Raw genomic sequence first — 20,032 nt, forward strand, 5'->3', positions numbered from 1 at the left:
CTAAATAGAGGAGAATACCAAATAAAATACTAAATAAAAGACTGAATCAAATAATCTATTTTAATTATCTTAATTTATCCTATTTTATCTTTTGATGCTTCCTTCTTGAATAAGTCTTTATGGGCACATTATCTGGATTCTTATCATTACCTCGCCCTTGAAAACTCAACTTGTCCTCAAGTTGAAAAGAGGGGAATTGAACACGCAGGAGGTCATAGTCCTCCCAACTTGCTTCCTCCATAGGTCACCTATGCTATTCCACCAATAGCTCCAGCGAATGATAATGTGTCCAACAATGATCTAAGACTTGATGGGGCCTCACATGTAACTCAAAATCAGTTGATAGTGGTAAAGAAGCTGGTGTAGTTGGCGCCTCCATCCCATACACTGGGCGTAAGAGAGATACATGAAAAATAGGATGAATACGAGCATCTGCAGGAAGTTCCAACTCATACGCCACCTTTCCAATCCTTCGGATAATCTTGTAAGAACCAAAAAAGCGAGGTGATAATTTTTCAAACTTCCTCTTGGTCAGTGATTGTTGGTGAAAGGGCTGTACTCGTAGCCACACTACATCACCCATGGCATACTTAACTTCTCTCCGACGTTTGTTAGCATAAGCCTTCATCTGGTCTTGAACCTTGCGTAAATCATCCTTTAAGAGTTTGAGCATTGCATCTCTAGTTTCTAGTTGATCTTCCAATTCAGCTACAGTGGTTTCACCCCTGACATAAGGACACAAGGGCAGAGGATCTCTTTCATATACTAGCTTAAAGGGAGACTGTTTGGTTGATGTATGATGGCCTGTGTTATAGGAATATTCAGCCCAACAAAGAAACTTGTGCCATGACCTAAGTTGCTCATGTGCAAAAGATCGGAGATAGGCTTCAAGACAGACCTCTGTCTGACCATCAGTTTAGGGATGTTAGGAAGTACTCATTTTTAATTTAGTCTGGCTTAATCTGAATAATTCTTGCCAAAAAGAGCTCATGAAGATAGGGTCCCTATTAGATACTATTGAGCGAGGCACCCCATATAACCTGACAATTTCCTCACAAAAGATGGTGGCCACTTTTTTGGCGGTATATGGATGCGCAAGAGCAAGGAAATGGGCATACTTACTTAAACGATCCACTAATACCAAGATGACCTCAAAACCTCCGGACTTAGGGAGACTAGTGATAAAATCCAGTGAGATATCCTCCTAAATCTGAGAGGGTATGGGTAAAGGTTGTAAAAGTCCTGCTGGTGCCAAAGTTTGATACTTATTTTGATGACAAGTTGCACAATGCCTCACATATGTCTTTACATCGGCCTTCATGGTAGGCCAATAAAAGTTCTCTGATAGTCGCTTGAATGTTTTAAGAAAACCACCGTGTCCCCCAACTGTAGTCGAGTGGGCTTTTGCTAGTAACTTCGGTCGTAGTTGGGATGAGTAGGGAATGACTACTTTGTGGTCATAAAAGATTTTTTGATCAACCAAGTGAAATCCAGGTCAAGACAATGGATCTTTCTGTAAGTCTTGCATTATTTCCTTAATGAAGGGATCTAATGCTAGTTCAGAGGTGAGGTCATGAAGCTCTGTAGTGAAAGGGACTGCCAACTGAAAAAAATCTGTATGCTGGGGTCGTTATGATAATGCATTAGTCCCCTTATTTTTCGCTCCTGTCTTATGTATAATAGTAAAATTAAATGGTAAAAGCTTGATGATTAACCTTTGTTGGGTGTTGGTGGTAATGTGTTGTTATAGCAAATATTGTAGACTAACATGATTTGTTCTGACAAAAAAATGCCTCCCGAGGAGGTAATGGCACTATTTTTGTACTGTAAGAACTTTTATAGACTCATCACATTCAACTACAAATTCTTCCTCAAAATTCGGTAACTGTAAGATCGGTGCTGTCATCAATGCAAGTTTAAGGCGATTAAAAGCCTGCTGAGCTAGTTCAGACTATAAGAAGGCATCCTTCTTAATCAACTCAGTGAGTGGTCGTGCAATAATCTTAAAATTCTTCACAAAATGTCTGTAATATCCTGTAAGGCCTAAGAATCTATGTAACTCCTTTACATTCTTAGGGACTGGCCATTCTCATACTACCTCTACTTTTTCAGCCTCAACTTTAACCCTTGGGTAGAAATGTTGTGCCCTAAAAAAGAAACTCTTGGTCAACCAATGAAGCATTTTTTTTTTAATTTACACAGAATACATTTTCTTGTAGAGTCTGGAATATGGTGTGTAGATGCTCTTGGTGTTGTTGAAGAGATGAACTGTAGATCAAGATGTTATCAAGAAAGACCAGTATAAATTTTCATAAATAAGGACAAAATAAATCGTTCATGATTGCTTGAAAGGTGGCTGGTGCATTAGTTAAGCCGAAAGGCATGACTGTGAACTCATAGTGCCTGGAGTAAGTTTGAAATGCTGTTTTATAAATATTATCAGGTGACATTCGAATTTGGTGTTATCCCGATCGTAGATCCAGTTTGGAGAAATAAGTTACCCCATGTAACTCATCTAATAACTCATCAATGTTGGGGATTGGGTACTTGTCTGGAATAGTGATGCTATTCAATTTTCGGTAATCTACGCAGAAATGCTATGACTCGTCTTTCTTTGTAACCAGTAAGAGGGCTAGCAAATGGACTGGAACTGGGTCGGATAAATCCCTTTTGTAGTAATTCTTCGACTTATTTCTCAATCTCAATTTTTTGATAATGAGGATACGGATAAGGTTGTAAATTAGGCGAGTTGGCTCCTGGTTGTAGGGTAATGGTATGGGAGTGATTTTTGAATGGTGGCAAATTTATGGGTTCTTTAAAAACGGCGAGAAATGTGGCAAATAAAGGTTTTGGGTTGAAATATTGGGAAGGTTTAAGGTCAACAAAAGCTTGCATTGAATTAAATTGAGCACCTTTAGCAGCATTAGGAACTCCTTATAACTTATACCTCTTTCCATTCACCTAGAAAATCATGAAGAGTTAATTCCAATTGGCTTGCACTGTATTGAGAGATGCTAGCCACTTAATATCGAGAACTAGATCAGCACCCCCTATAGTGAAGGGGAAAAAATCTTCTTTAATCGTTAACCCCGTCAATTCTACTTCAATATTTTTGTAGACTCGATTGCACCACACAATACTACTATCGCCTATTTAGACCCCAAAAGTAGAAATAGATTGGGTAGGTAGATGAAGCTCCTGAACTAATGCATCAGAAATAAATTATGTGTGGATCTACTATCCACCAATAATAACACCTGTCTAAAGCCTAATCTGCCACTTAATTTCATTACTAAGCCAGAATTATTTCCCAGGATGGCATTTAGTGAAATTTCGGCTCCCTTAGGTCCTGTTTCTTCAAGCACGACATCATCAAGAGGAGGAAAAATCTCCTCTCCTTCCTCGGTGATCTCCATTAGAGAGAAGGAACCCCTACATCAATGCCCAGGTCAGAACTGCTCTCCACAACAAAAGCATAGTCCTTTATCTCTCCTTCTCTGATGTTCGATCTCGCCTGGAGAAAGCTTAGAAGGATGCGTGTTTGTTGGGGCAAGGGAGGCTGATGGTGACGCAGTATGCGTCGGGGCCCTGTACACATTCGGGCTTGTGTTCGTTGGTGAGAATCCAACTGACCTCCTTGGTGGTTGATTCGAGTCGCGTGCGGTAGCTGAGGACCCATAATAAGGTCGGGTCGGGTTTTGACCCAAATTTAGTTTGGGTCTGTTTGAAGTCATCTTCCCTTCAAATTCCAGAGCAAGGCTGAGCGCACGATATATACTCTTGGGCTTGTGAATTCGAACGTCAGATCGGAGCTCTTCCTTTAGCCTACTAAGAAACACACCGAGAAGGTAGTGTTCAGGCCAGTTTTTTACTCTGGCGACGCGTCTTGCAAATTCCTGTCGATATTCTTGTACAAAGCCTAATTCTGCATAAATATTCATTCGGGTTCTTGTATTCAGGTGGTCTATAGTTCTCCTGCAGTGCCTTCACTAACTCATCCCAATATAGTAAGGTACGCTCTGAATTTAACCATGAGAATAAATCCACATAGATGCTATATCCACCTTTGATTCTTATTGGGTATGATAATACTGAAAATATTTTTCAGCTTTAAGAATCCATCCCCAAGGATCAACCCAGGTGAATTTGGGAAAATCAATTTTGGGTTGAGGCGGACGTGACCCCTCTTGTAATAATCGAATTCTTCTTCACTTTCCTCATCCCAGTTACGGCATCTATATCGGTTTTCTGGAGTCCTTCTACTTCTTTGTATTGCTGATGCTTCTAAGGCTTCTATCTTTTCTTGTAATATGTCGAGTTTCTCTAATTTGGAGGAGATAAGAGCCATATCGTGTGCAAGCAAGTTAGGATTTTCTGAGGTGATGTTGGATGGGTTATCGGTAGGGTTGGTCTCTTGACCAGCATGTGTAGTGACTATGGCTCTGATGCCAAATTGGTAAGTGCTCATGGTAGTAAAATGGAATAAGAGAAATAAATCTATTAGGAGGGGATTCCCCCCCCCCCCCCCCCCCCGGGGCGAACTTTGATCGGCAATGAGTCGAAGGAGCACGAGGACGACGTATCTTCAAGAACCCAGACTTACAGGCACCTGGCGATGAACCCTCAAAAATATAGGGCAAGTAGCTAGTAGCTTTCTTGGATCTCTTCTGAATCTCAAAAATTTGCTCATTGCTCTTCAAACAATTCCTTCCAATTACACAAACTGTTCCACCAGATCCTCCACCAGTGATCTTAGCTCCACATAATGTGCCGCCTTCAACTGTAGATGTCGCACTATGCTGCAAGTCTTGAACCAACTTTACAAGCCTATCTGTTCCATCAGATCCCAGTCCGCAAGCACTGTAGCTGTAATGGCACTGATATAACAATTCTCCGAGGGCTTTGAGTTGATCATCGCTCGACGTTGCTGAGTTCAACAGTGCTTTAAATGTCTTCACTCGGAAGTTTTCATAAATGGGGTGTATTGTAGGAGCTCTCACTGCATAAGTACGCTTTTCATCAAAACTGGTGACAGGATCATCATGATCAGCAAATTTCTCCAAAAATGTCCCGCCAACTATGTGCTCTGGAATGTTCTTAGCATAAAGAGCCTCATATCTGTGAGGTGACAAATTGCGTAAGTAATCTAAAGATGCTTCTTTGCTCATGAGTTCTGTATCATCATGGTTCAACCCATTTGGAAGTGTCTCAGCCAATATCTCAGAAGCTCTGGATTTTATCATTTTCCGACCCATGAAGGTACCAATTCTGACTGATCCATAGTCTGCGCCTCCAACACTGTTTTATTCCAGAATCGATTCCCCAAAATCGAGTGTGATTGGGAATTTCTACTAGGCCAACGATTTCTGCAGGCTGGCAATTCATTGCGAGAAGCTTGTTGGCTTCACCACATGCTGAAGCCATTTGATCCATGACACCACATAAGGCTCCCACGATGTGATTTTCCACCTTTTGGCATAGCAGGGCTAGATCTCTTGGGCTAATATTCAATCCATGAGAAACTGCTATAGCATGCATGCTAGCAACCTCCACAGATGCAGAAGATGAAACACCTTTTCCTTCTGGGACAGCAAAGCGTATGCCCATTTCATTCATCGAGACCACAATTGCTCCGGCAATATATGCTGCCCGCTTCTGGGAAGGATCTTGAGCAAAGAATTTCCTTGCTTTTTCGTACGAGATTGGCTTCTCTCCATCAATAAAATCAGACAAATCCATGTCAAAGGTTGGGCCTCGGTTGCTTAATTCTGAGCCAAATGATACAATTTGCAAAACAGCAGTTGGTTTATCCCCCCTGGCATTCTGTCGTGCTTGAGCATGCTTCCACAACCTATGCTTACTTGGATGGAATCTTTGCAGAGCAGCATGGCAGGCTTCTCTTATTGGCATTTGCAAGACAAGGCTTCCGGAGTAGTCAGCAATCCCACCCATTACATCTAACCTTCCCGGAGCCCTCGTCACAAAAATTTCTTCATCCAAGTTGAAGAGGCCAGCAGCGGCCTTCAGCTCACGTGTTGCGTGTTTCTCATTCAGTTCAGATAAGGTCTTTAAGAAAGCCTCAGTATCTGGAAGATCTTGAGCATCTCCATGAAGAATCTCAAAATGCTCATTGTGCAAGCTGGATATGGAGCCTCCATCATCCACTAATGAAGGGGATGGTGAGTGTCCAATTTGATTCTCGGCATTTGCATACCAATCTGGGATTGCAATATCTCGTCCAGTGGACCTCTGTAGTTGATACCCGAGAACTATGGCATCACGCAATCTTCTTGCACCACTAAGCTTGTCTGATGCATAATTTTTCCCAAAAGCTGTTTCCTGTAGGATATGGGCTGCCACTTCTCCACCATTTATGTCACCTTCATAGCAAGGTTTCAAAGTCATTGCACGTTCAAGATTAAGGCTTCCAATGACCAGTGAGTAAATCCCTCCGAATCATTTCAACGTCACTTTGATGATGCTCAAGCATATTTCTCAGAAAAGGTTCTTCATTAAAATGGTCTCTCCTCACAAAGACAAAAGGACACTTGAATGCCAGAGCTTCACTAGCAGTGCCATATCCAATTTTTCCAAGCATACAATCTGATGCTGCAGTAATATCAGGTGTATATGCATTCTTGGCAAGATTTTTTGAAATTTGACGGAAGGTCCTGGCTGTCAGAAGCACCAAAAACCAGGCACGACCAGCCAGAAGGTAAGAACTCCTCCTTCAACTTCCATCCTGATGGATGGCCACCAAAGTTGAGAACGCCTACCTTCACATCTTCTGCTATACCGAGTTCCTTCCTCACCTCTTTTCGAGATTTGTTCAGCCTCCTCACAACCAGAGGCACATCAATAACATCACGAAAAGCTGGCATTGGGCAATATCCTGGAAGGCGTATCAGGAATTCGCAATGAGAATAGTCCTCCGCTATCTGCCAAACAATTGAACGATGATGATACCCAGCAGCAATGGCATATTCGGCATACATGAAGTCCCAGCTGAAATTGGTCACACAGACAGAACGAATTCCAGCATCTGCTGCTGCACGACACGCGACTGGAACTACATCAGAGCCCACTAAGTCAGCTTTGATGGAGTTTAGCCACCCTGTTTCCTTTTCCAAGATAGTAGCACGGGGCTTGACGGCTGTTTCAGAGTACTCCTCCAACGACGCGAGGCGATCAACGGTCAATGCATCTGACTGAACAGCTCCACAATCCAAAAGCACCTTGCGAAGTCAATGCATCTGACTGAACAGCTCCACAATCCAAAAGCACCTTGCGAATGAATAGGCGAGGAGATTGAACATCGGAGGTGAACACAAAGTCAGGAGCAACGGTGACCACGTGGACATCATGACCGGCGAGAATGAGATGCCGCACCACCTCGGCAACACGAGTGGCGTGGCCAAAACCATGGCCGGTAACATAGTAGGCGAAGACCAAGTGCTTCTTGGAAGACGAGACTGCATCAGTTTCTTGTTCGATCATTATTGTCGCTCTCTGAAAGGAACTCGAAGATAGGATAATTTCTTAATTATGATAAAGAACGGGAAATTCAGAAGAAGGGGGGGGTGTTGTGCATGTACATGTACATGGGAGGAGAGGGATGACGACGAAGCAAATCGGTTGCGTGCACAAAAAGATTCTGTTGCAAATATGAACCTCGACGTATTATTGAGCTAAATACGGGTGAATTGTTTCGGATTTTTCTCCTATAATTTAGATTGGATAGATTAGATGAGGTTAGGTTAGATATTCACGACTAAGATTGCCACAGCACGGGTAATTGACAAAATTGTTTTAAATGCAGAAAAGTTTCATAAAATTATAAAATTATTCTAAAAATCTATGTGATCTATGGCAGTTATTAATTATTATTGCATAATTATTAATATTAAGTTGTTAACTGAATAACTTCACTAACAATTATCCAGGATAACTTTAATTACAATTTGATATCTTTAATAGATGATATATGATTTTAGATTAATTTTATTATTTGATAGAATTTTTTGTATCTAAATTTCCTGTATAGCATAGAGTAATTTTATTTTATATTTTTAGGAAAGATAATTCGAAGTACAGGTTGGATATAGTGAGGCCATTACAAAATTCTTCATTCACCACTTGTTTAAGAATGAAAACAGGTTGAGGATTTTCTAGGGAAAATCATGATCTATAATTAATGGAAGAGTTTATAAAATATATTTAAGAGTGGTCTCACTACTACTATAGCCAAAAAAAAAAATTGAATGATTATTTTAACTTATATTAAACAGAACTGTCTAACATGAGAACATCATATATTGTAAAATTTCTATTATACAATTAAATGATAGAAACCGTCTAATATGAGGTACTAGAATTCATGCTTAGATTAAATGAGGTTAGATTACATTGGAAATAAAAAAAATAAATACTCATAAATTAAATGAATTTTGGAGGGAGACATATTGAATCCAGAATGGGGAGAAAAACCACTAGAATCTTTTCTATGCACGGGGACAGAACAGTGAACGGAGAAGAGGTGTTTAACTCTGAATATTGTCTCTTCAATCAGCCTCCTCTATTTTATATTGTGTGAGTAATTGACTTGAATTAAGAAATCATATCATGAATCATATCTCATTATGAGAAGATGACTGAGATATAATATATCCCATTAATTATAATATCCTAACAATTGAGATATTATAGATTTGGTCAAGAATAAATCACCGATTAATTCTTGATTAGATCAAAACTAATTTAATTTAAAATATTAAGTTAAATAGTAATTGATTTAATATAATATCTGTCTTCAATTAAGGGTCGTTACCGAAATCCAACATCAGATATTCAGGACTATTGTCGCGACAACTATATCCCTCGTGGAAACTCTATTTAGATCAAAACTTGTTTTCATCTGTCTAGTTAAAAGGTTAGTGGAACAGTAAACGATTCAGATGATACATTGACGTACGGGTTGGATATAGTGAAGGCTATTACAAAAGTCTGAATAATTAATGGAGAAGTTTATAAAATATCTAAGAATGGCATACATGATGCATGTTTCGCTGGCGCTGGAGATTATATTATGTTGTTTTGTTCGAGCAAGAACTAATATAGACTTTGGGTGACCACGAGTACGTATTAGGCTATATGATAGTATTTATTCATGGTATTTTGTGCTAGAAGTATGGTGCTAACCATTGTTTATTTTCCTTAATCATGGCTTGTTTGGTAGGGTGGAACTGGAATGAAAGAAGTGGAAAGTAAAAACTCTAAAAATTGTATGTTTGGGATTTTGAAGTGCACTTTTTTGGGGAAGTCAGTTACATCAAAAAATGGTGAAACTCGGTTCCTCCAGCACTTCCTTCCTCATTTTCCATCTTTGCCCCTAACCTTTTTCTTGTGATGTTTGAGTTTGACTGAGACACATGTAGGTGTTCATCGTTTGTCACTGATGGCAACCCCATGGAGGGCATGATGGTGCAGCGGAGCATCAATCGGCAGCGAGATCTCTGGCTTCACAAGCGGCAGCGAAGCATCCTACTAGATGGTCTTTCAATTTGCTCGAGCTTCTTCGATCTTAGCTTCTCCCTTCCTGTAACCGCCAACGACGAGCATCCTTTCTTCGTCCACGTTCGATGCTTCATCTCCTTCCTCTTATTGTTCTAATTATTTCTTCAATTTTAATAGGTCTAGAAAAAGGCAAACTTGTCGAGAGCAGATATGGAAAAAAATGTGTTCGAATATAATGTTGATGGAGTATTGTAATCAGATATGCTTTGTTGATGATTTATTTTATGAAATTTGATATTTGCTGCCGTTTTTTTTTATCCTCCAATGGCGGTTTTCTCATGGCATCGATTCAATTCATGTGCTGATGATTTTCTTTTTGTTATGATCTTATCAAATCAAACCTGTTTTTTTAATGAAATTTGTTCTGATGGTTTTTTTTTTGTTCTCAGATGCAGTGTTTATTTATTTTTTTTCCAATGGCATTGATTTGATTATGTATAGGTGGTTTAGTGGGTTTTTAGGGGTATTTTGGACTTTTTAAAATTTAAATACAATATTAAACAAATTTTTTTATCCCCTTTCCATCTGCGTGATCTCCTCGAAAAGAAAAATTAATAAATATAAGTGTCGTCACCAAAATTTAAAAGAATAATTTTAAAAACCTTTTAAAAAAATAAAATGATTTATAATAACCAGAATAGGGTTCGAGAGTTGGTTGTGCGTGAGGAAAGTATTAGGCACCCCATGATATCCGTTCATAAGAACGGTTATCCTAAATTAATTGTGTAAAATTAATTGATCTTTTAATAATATCTTAGTTACCCTTTATTCCACATGAAAAATAAAGATAAAAAAAAATTATTTATTTACATGAGAGGGCTTGACCTAGGATCAAAGCTTAGGGCTTACATATCTTGTGATTGGGATCAAATTCTACATAGTTTGAAATATTATTATTTAGGTTTTCTTTTATATTTTTTATTAATTTATTTTATGAAGAGAATGTTTTTTTGTGTTATATAATTTTTTTAATAAAAAAATGTCACATGGAAGTATCTTTGGGTAAAAGAAAAATAATAAACTTGTGGCAATTTAATATCACTCACAGTCCACTAATTGACACTCTAAGTGTACATGGTGATTTAATATCACTTGTGACAAACCCTACAAGAAATTTGTAAGTAAAAATTTCATAGAAATAGTTTACTTATTAAATTTTGAAATGAAATTTAATACCTATGATGATTTAATATCATTTATGGTATCTTCTTTTGATATTTTAGGGATTCAAAGCGATTTAATATCACTCATGGCATAACTTAGCATATGCTAAGAGTTTTATTATTTTCATTATTTTTAATAATACACAAGGGAAGGAAAAATTAAACAGTATTGGATTCTGTGGTGATTTAGTATCACTCACAGTCCATCATTTGACACTTTAAGTGTACATAGTGATTTCCTATCACTTATGGCAAACCCTAAAAGAGTTTTCAAAATGAAAAAATAATTTAACTTTGAAAAATGTAAATTTTAATACCTATGATGACTTAGTGTCACTCACGATGATTTAATATCACTCATAAAAAATAAAAAAGATTATACTTTATGAGAGCTTATAGAATTTAATCTATTTTCTTTTTACAGATTAATACCAAAATTTATGAAACCTTTTGTTTTTCCAGAAACTGGTTTGATTATGGAAACACGCTAATTCCATCTATTCACACTAATTATCTTAACTTATATGGCCATAAAATAGATTCGTAGAGAATGATTGTATAGGTACTATTGATCAAGAGAAAGGAGAAACAAACATAAAGGATAAAGAGATGAAAAAAAAGAACAAAAAGAAGACAAAAAAAAATTAATACAAATGGTGCCTGTCAATTTTGCTAGAAACGACAAAGATAAAAGAAAGCGAAGAAGAAAAATTAAAATAAAATGAAAGAAAAGATTAATTTAAATATGTGACATTACAAATACCAACAAAACAAAAAAAAGGCTCCATTCTAACTATTAGATTTAAAAAGTAATTCATAGTCTCATAATTTGCTGGGCATGAGAAATATATAATTGTCCTCACTTTTTTCTGGCACTCTTTTGGCCTCTCCACCAATTTCTTCTTCTCAATTTTTTGGTCCCCTCCTTTCCCTTTTTTTATCTCTTTTATAAGTACTAATTAAGATTTTCTCACTTAATAACAGAATCAAGCAAAATAAAGTAATTTTTTATTTTGACTTTTTCACATAATTTCAGATTTCAAATTTAAATTAAAGGCAATCAATTTGATAACAACAAAAATGAGGGGATTTGAGAGTCAATAAAAAAATATATTTTTTAAATTATGAAGATATTATTTTTTTTTATAAAACCCTATTTTTCTGTTTTTAGCTTACTTAATTTTATTGGGCTTTTATTTCTAGTTTGTATTTGGAAGTCAAAATAAAATATAGTATTCACAATATTAAATATACTTTTATACCCTATTGTCACCTCCATTTTCAATTTCACTTTCACTTTTATTTCTATTTTTATAGATCCATCTATTTTTTTATGACAAATGTGACCTAATTTCTTCTGCTAACTCAAACGAAAGAGTATTTTTTCTCTCTTTCTTTCACTTTTTAATCGGGAGAATGACAGAAAAATATTAAGAGGATCGTTTAATTTAAATTAGGTTTCAAATGTCAAACTCTAAGGATTTACAAGTTTAATTTTTAATTTTATAATTTCATTGTGATTAATTTATAACTTGTATTTTAAATTTTAATGAAAAAATAAATTTATTTACTCTACAATCATGTTAAAATTTAAAAAATAAATTATAAATTTATTATAACAAAATTGCAAAATTAATAGATAAACTTAAAAATTATTAAAATTTAATACTTAAAATTTAATTTAAATTAATTAATCCTCTTAACCTATTTGTCATTCTCCCCTTTTTAATCCCTGAATTAACAATGGAAATGGATTTTCCCTCTCTTGGGCTTACTCGGTTGTCCATTCTAGCTAAAATCTTCAAATGGTTGTAGTTATTGTCGTTTTATTTCCTTTTTGTCAAGCTCAAACCATTATTCCATGAATCATGATGCAAATTTCTCTACCATTGCGAACCCCAACTTGGTTTTCTAGACGAAGGCTGCTCGAGGAGAAGCTTTCTGATATCCATAAATGCACTAACTTGGACCACATAAAGCAAATTCATGCCCAAATTCTCAAAGCTGACCTCCACCAAGACCTCTATGTCGCACCCAAACTCATTGCAGCTCTCTCTCTCAGCCGTCAGATTGTGTCAGCCGTGAATGTCTTCAATCAAGTTCCGGAACCCAATGTTCATATGTATAACTCGTTGATTAGAGCTCACGCTCAAAATTCTCAGCCTTCACATGCCTTCGCAGTTTTCTTTGAAATGCAAAGATTTGAGGTGTGTCCTGATAATTTCACTTACCCATATCTGTTAAAAGCGTGCATTGGCCATTCTTGGTTACCCGTAATTCAAATGATTCATTCACATATAGAGAAAACTGGACTTTATTCAGATATATTTGTGCCCAATGCACTCCTTGACTCCTACTCAAAGTGTGGACCTTCTGGCCTTACTGCTGCGTTGAACTTGTTTATGTCAATGAAGGAAAAAGATATTGTTACTTGGAATTCTATTGTTGGTGGGTTGGCAAAAGCAGGTAAATTAGAAGAAGCTTGCAAATTGTTCGATGAAATGCCTGAGAGAGATACGGTAAGTTGGAATACAATGTTAGATGGACATGCAAAGAAAGGAGACATGGATAAAGCATTCAAACTGTTTGAGAAAATGCCTGAGAGGAATATTATCTCTTGGTCAACAATGGTTTGGGGTTACTGTAAGGCTGGGGATATTGATATGGCCAGGATGTTGTTTGATAAGAGTCCTGCAAAAAACATGATCCTTTGGACTACTATAATATCCGGGTATGCTGAGAAAGGGCTTGTTAGAGAGGCAAGCACCTTGTATGACCGAATGGAGGAAACGAGATTGAAACCTGATGATGGGACTGTGATAAGTATATTGGCAGCATGTGCAGAGTCTGGAATTTTGTGCTTGGGAAAGAAAATTCATGCCTCCATTAACAGGTCTAGATATAGATGCAGCATTAAAGTGTCCAATGCACTGATTGATATGTATGCAAAGTGTGGTTGTCTGGAAGCTGCATTTGATGTGTTTAACGAAATGAGAAAGAAAGATGTCGTGTCTTGGAATGCCATGCTCCAAGGATTAGCTGTGCATGGACATGGCAAGAAAGCACTTAAACTCTTCTCTAGGATGATACGTGAAGGATTTGAGCCTGATAAGTATACATTCATTGGCCTTTTATGTGCTTGCAGCCATTCAGGCCTTGTTGAGAAAGGCAGAAAGCACTTCTATTCAATGGAGAAAGTGTATGGGATTGTTCCTCAAATTGAGCACTATGGTTGCATGATGGACCTTTTAGGCCGTGGAGGGCATCTAAAGGAAGCTTTTGCACTTCTTCACAGTATGCCAATGGAACCAAATGGCAAAATATTGGGAACTCTTTTGGGGGCTTGTCGAATGCATAACGCTGCAGACCTTGCGAGAGCTGTGAGTGATCGTCTGCTCAAATTAGAACCATCTGATGTTGGGAATTACTCCCTTTTGTCAAATATTTATGCTCAAGCGGGAGATTGGAGTAGTGTTGCTGATGTGAGGGTACAAATGAAGAACACTGGAGGCCAAAAGCCATCTGGGGCTAGTTCCATTGAGTTGGAAGAAAAGGTGCATGAATTTACTGTTCTTGATCGATCTCACCCCAAATCAGATGACATATATAAGATGATTGACAGATTGGTACGGGACCTTAAATTGGTTGGATGTGCTCCAGTCGCGGAGGAATAGCCAATGGTGAATGCAAGTTGCTTATATCTAAAGACTAGGGTGACGCTTATGATGTGAGTTACAATATATTTTCAGTTCTATACAATTGGTGGTTTAACATAAAAGATCGTTGTATATATTGTGAAACATCATATTCTGTAAAAGAGCTATGTCAATTCAAACAGCTCCGAGGAAGGGAATAGAACACGTAAAACGCAGCAAAAATTAAGTCAGGCATCAGGATGGTGTGAGGGCAATGTATTGTCAATGAATATCAAGTATTTAAAATATCTATTAACTAGGTCAAAGATTTCAGTCATTAAGCATTTAAGCTAATTTGCCATTTGTCTTTAGCTAACATTGTTACTTGTTTTCCTAGGAAAGACTACTTTGCGTGGTTCGTATGAAACATAAAATCAATAGGCAAACGTTGTTTCTATTACTAAATATGATTTAAGACAAACAAATTCTTATCATTATCAAGTTGCAATCAACAAACTTTTTTCACGGAAGTCTCTCTCTCTCTCTCTTTTTTTTTTTTGAATTACAAAACCACGACAAAGCCATGCAAATTAAAGAGGACCATGTAAGATCATTAGACATGATGTCATTGTCATCCAAGGAATGTTTCATTTAAATTTCTAACGTCTAGTTTATCTTTATGTTCTTGGTGACCAAGCTAGACAACATAATTATTAGACTTTTAGTAAACATGATCCAAAATAACAATTTAATCTTTCATAATGTGATCTCAAATCCTTGTGATGGTGTTGAAAAGTGGGTGAATTTGAAAGTATTCACTTCCAATGAGATTTAGTACCTTCATTAAGTCAGAGAAAACATTTATCACCACGGGCAGTTGCACTATTAAACATTGTGCATTACATATTTAATTTTAATGTGTACTTGTTTGTTTTATATGTTGCAATAATGATTGAGGCTCTTCACCATGCATCCCGCTTATGTTTAATAACTTCTTCTCAAGTTATAGTCGAAGTTTCAACTGCTGTTATTTTTAAGAACATTGAATTTGCAGGATTATTTTTGTGCCATATCTCGTAACAATTTATTTAATGATTATTATGAATTTTCTATATGAGTTTAATCTTCTAACTTAAAATAATATTTACTTGATGGCTTCTTTGGGTCAACAATTGATGATTGCTCTTAATTGTAAAACATTTTGATTTTGTCCCAATGTTATTTTTATTAAAAATATATATTTTAAATGAACGATTATATTTTTGTTGATAAATAAAATATTTTTTATTTTTAATGTTTTATAATTTTTATTATTCAGTTTTTGTTTTGGGCCTTTCCATTTTCCCCCTCATTTTTATTCTAGTTTTCCAATCCTTACTCTTCATATCATTTTATTAAATATTTTTTAATTATAAAATTAATGAAGCACAAGGGTTGAGATAGTGGAGGAAAAAGAATGGAAAAAAAAAAAATTGGAGAGCCCCTTGTCACGGGCTAAGAGTCTGGCGCAGCACACGGCGCCCGTGCGACGTCCTGGAGGACCCCATAATTCTCAGGACAAGCCTTACACATACGGATCACACTAGTTTTGCCCTGCCATAGGTTCATCAGGGAGGCGGCACCAGCCCCCGACCGGTTGTGCACTCAGTCCGAAACTGAGGCAGAACACCCCCAATGCTAATGTCGCCCCCTTTACCCATATTGTGCGAGGCTAACCAGCGGATCGTTCATTATCTTGGTCTTTACACAGTCACGGAGATATCATCCATGACATTCTCCCACACCCAATCTAGCACGCCCTCATGCTAGGGGAGAACGACTCTGCCTAAGGATTGTACGTACAGTACTGCCACAAACACATCAGCTTACTGCTGAGTGGCCACCCGAGTCCTGTACTCTTCGGACCCACTCGCACCCGCGAGCCAACAGGAGTAGAGTCGACAACGGCCAGCCTTCCCGCCCAAGTCCCCACTTTTGGACCCACCTGCTCGGAGGCCTTTCTGGAGCGGTGCCGAGGTCGACTAGTCCTAATGTGGGACCCCACAGGCACACGGCAGTAAAGTACGTCCTGCTCTGATACCACTCTGTCACGGGCTGAGAGTCTGGCGCAGCACACGGTGCCTGTGCGGCGTCCTGGAGGACCCCATAATCCTCAGGACAAGCCTTAAGCACCAGCCCCCGACCAGTTGTGCACTCAGTCCAAAGACTGAGGCAGAACACCCTCAATGTCAATGTCGCCCCCTTTATCCATATTGTGCGAGGCTAACCAGCGGATCGTTCATTATTTAATCTTTATACGATCATGGAGATATCATCCGTGACACCCTGGTTCAAACCTAACCTGTCTTAGGCTGTGTTCTTAGACACCCGTCTTATGATTTAGATAAGGAAAGCCGAAAATCTACCTAGTAGCCTAGTACCAACCAAAGCAAACTCAACCCCATTGCACGCCCATGATTATTTTTCCGATGTTTCGTCGCTTTTATGCTTTAAACGGCATCATTTCCTGGTGCAGAAAATCAAAGCCAAATAGCTATCCTCGAGCACAAGTTGAAGAATAATCGAAGCTGCCGTAGCTGAACTTGGTGCGATCGATTTAACAATCTGCTAACTCCAAATGAACACTTGCTCAACTCTTCTTCGCACATCGCTCTCTTCTTTCAAATGCAGCCTTTGCTCCACTCAACCCACTCTTACTGTGCTTCCACCCGCCTTTTTCCTCACTTCAGGATTAAGGGTTGCTTCCAGATGTTACGCTTCAGCTCAAGAAGCTGCGTCAATCGAACCCATTCACATAAATGACCAACCCTTATCCCCAAATCCCATCATTGAACCCCCTGAAGACCAACCCAATGACACCGTCGAGCACCTCCTCACGCACGCCGATGACGTGGCTAGGTTGATGAAGATGGAGCGCAAGACCGTTCACGATGATGCGTCTCGGTGGTTCCCATATATTGACAGGTTCAAATGCCACAACACTTTTGTCACGAGTGGTGAGATTTTAGAGGCGGTAGGTCCGTGCATCTCCGATGTCAGGAAGGAGAGGTTCAGGAATGTGGTCCGCAACCGGAGCTATTCTGTGTGTTTGGTTGTCGAAGGGCTCAGTGACTTTGGGAATGTCTCTGCTGCATTTCGCTCTGCTGATGCACTTGGGTTCCAGTCCGTTCATGTGGTCTCTTGTGACAGCTCCAAAAGGTGTACAGACAATTGAGGTGAAAAAACCTTGTTCTGATTGTTGGATGTGTGACTTACTTGGCTTTGGATTTGTTGGTACTGCTTGCTTTGATGATTTTCGTTTTCTATTCATTCGTTCCCAGTCTTTTGTCCTGAGAAAGGAACATTGTGATCAGCATTCATTTATTAACCTTGTGAGAACTTCAAGTTTGTGTGTATTTAGATCGCTATCATAGAGCTTTTCTAGATCATTCAACATTTGAATGTCGACTTTAATATTTGTGGAAATATCATTTTTCACAACTGTAGAGCTGATGTTTTGTTTCTCTAATTATGTCAAATGCATTATGTTCTAATTTGCAATTTTGTTTTATATAGTTCCCAATTGTATTGTAGTTTAAATATCACTTTTCTGTTTTCCTTCTGCTTTGAAATGTATCATTCTTTTCCATTTTGCGCATGTTGCGCCTACATTCTACAACTTAAAATAATAAAATGTTGAAGTGTATCATGACCTCGGATAGTGTGCCAATGAAGCCTACCCTCCTACTCCTCCATACCAGATATTCAGCAAAATGCTTTACTCTCTCCATGTACCAAATATTTCATGAAGCAGAATCGTCCCTGTTCCAAATATTTAGTAAAGTGGCATGCTTTGCCCTCGCAGACTGATACCATATTTCTTGTGAAGTGCTGCACCCAATCTCTGTACCTATTAGATGTCCAAAACAGTGCCATGTTATTTGTTATAATGATATAAAACAGATGCTCGCCATGAGAATTATGAGAAGATGCTTGATTCAAATTTCACCTGTATCAACCATCAACATATTAAGTTTACACTGGTTTAATCCATCTTGCTGTTGCAGGTACAGAGAAAATCGCCATGTGAGCATGGGTGCTGAGAAATGGTTGGACATTGAACTGTGGGATTCTACAAAGGAGTGCTTTAAAGTATTGAAATCACGCGGTTATCGAATTGCGACAACTCATTTAGGAATGGATACGGTATTGTTTGAGCAGCTTGTTTTAGTTTATACCACTAGTTTGTATGTATATGTGTATTTTATGCATATGTAAATGAATTTCACAGTATACATTTTCCTTCTAATATATAGGTTTCCATTTATGACTTGGACTGGTCATGCCCTACTGCAATCATAGTGGGAACGAGAGTAGGTAATTTGACTAATGGCCATCATCTCACTTGTGTAAAAGCTTACAGAAATGGTAATTTGTAAAAGACTTGAAGAAGCTGGTTTGTTTGAGTTTTTAGGCTCTAAATGCTCATTTTGAATTTCTGATTAAGTTATTCTGTCATTGCACGCAGAAATTATCCATGTAATACTTCGAAGTTATCATCTCTGCTGGTCTGCATCTGCAAATTTGATCTATTTAAATGCCTTTTGTTCTTTACTGATTGATTCATCAGCAATTAGTAGTCAGAAGATATCAGACAGCCTTGACACTCTACTAAATGTCATATCTCTTACAGGATGGAGTTCATTTTTGTATTGAGTTTTTCTTTGTGTTTGGTCAACACAATTTAAGGTCTTGTTGCAGGGGAATTAGTGATGAGGCTCTGGAGTTGTCTGATTTGCACTGCAGTATTCCCATGAAAGGGATGGTGGACTCTTTCAATGTTTCAGTTGCTGCAGGAATCCTCATGCACCATGCTGTTTGCGACCGAATATCACGGATGGTAATGGTTGTACTTGTGTGTTTTATACATGGTGGACCTTTTTGGTCAGTCTGTTGCACCTCCATCTGAATCAAAGAGCTGGCATGCTCGTATCAAAATAAAGGATTTAAACACGGTTTTGTGGTGGTAAATTTAACTAAATTCACGACCACTCCGTTTCCTTTGACTTTTCTTAATTATGTGGTGAAGATACATGAGCCGTTTTTAGATCATCATCAGGATTGTGCAGTCTGAAGTTACCTTGATATGTTGCAGGGTTGTCATGGTGATCTGACATCGGAAGAAAGCCAAACCCTACTTGCAGAGTTCTCATTGCGCCATAGCAGGAGTGCCATTAGTATTGTCCATGAGTATGCAAAGCGCAAGGCAACTCTCTTGACCTGAGAACTCTAACAGGAAGTTGACTAATTCCTGCAAAGTGGCACGGCATACACATCACTGCATTAGCTTGTAGCAGGATTTTGGAAGGACGATAAGGTCCGTACCATAGAATTACAAGCACCTATTTTGAATGACGACTATTGGTAGTCTTGTTCTTTCCACCACATTGTGTTATGTATCTGTTTTTTTTTTTTTAATGTATCAATGAAAAAGGTAAAAATGTTATTTTAAAATTACTCATAAGTTGTAACTATCCCATTACCTATATCATGATGCTATCTTTTTCACCGCTAACTGTCTTATGTTTAATCACCGCCATCATTATTACCAAGTTAATTTACAAAGTCGATGACCAGAAAGCGAGTTGTAAGGGACATTTTGCGTGTCCTTTCCCAACAAAA

General features: G+C 38.1%; 2 protein-coding genes and 1 pseudogene across 3 annotated transcripts; 2 read left to right on the forward strand and 1 right to left on the reverse strand.

The window, feature by feature from the left end:
* Positions 1–253: 253 nt before the first annotated feature.
* On the reverse strand, positions 254–7,497 carry LOC129317969 (L-arabinokinase-like; annotated as a pseudogene).
* Positions 7,498–12,565: 5,068 nt separating this feature from the next.
* LOC129286887 (pentatricopeptide repeat-containing protein At3g29230-like) lies at positions 12,566–18,552 on the forward strand. Of its 2 annotated transcripts, XR_008587536.1 has the most exons (2): positions 12,566–14,463; positions 18,418–18,552. XR_008587536.1 is itself a non-coding variant. In XM_054922979.1 (1 exon), the coding sequence occupies exon 1, from the start codon at positions 12,605–12,607 to the stop codon at positions 14,408–14,410; it is 1,806 nt and encodes a 601-aa protein (XP_054778954.1). In that variant the 5' UTR covers positions 12,567–12,604; the 3' UTR covers positions 14,411–14,704. The 2 variants fall into 2 exon arrangements, 1 of the variants encoding a protein (XP_054778954.1); XM_054922979.1 differs by lacking the exon at positions 18,418–18,552 and having other exon boundaries at positions 12,567–14,704.
* LOC129286898 (uncharacterized) lies at positions 16,775–19,919 on the forward strand. The gene is made up of 5 exons (XM_054922995.1): positions 16,775–17,569; positions 18,418–18,556; positions 18,667–18,724; positions 19,108–19,250; positions 19,506–19,919. The coding sequence occupies exons 1-5, from the start codon at positions 16,989–16,991 to the stop codon at positions 19,632–19,634; spliced, it is 1,050 nt and encodes a 349-aa protein (XP_054778970.1). The 5' UTR covers positions 16,775–16,988; the 3' UTR covers positions 19,635–19,919.
* Positions 19,920–20,032: the final 113 nt, after the last annotated feature.

The sequence above is a fragment of the Prosopis cineraria genome, unplaced genomic scaffold, assembly GCF_029017545.1.
Source record: "Prosopis cineraria cultivar Desert tree isolate PC_DT_omini unplaced genomic scaffold, ASM2901754v1 PC1, whole genome shotgun sequence".
Lineage (NCBI taxonomy): Eukaryota > Viridiplantae > Streptophyta > Magnoliopsida > Fabales > Fabaceae > Prosopis > Prosopis cineraria.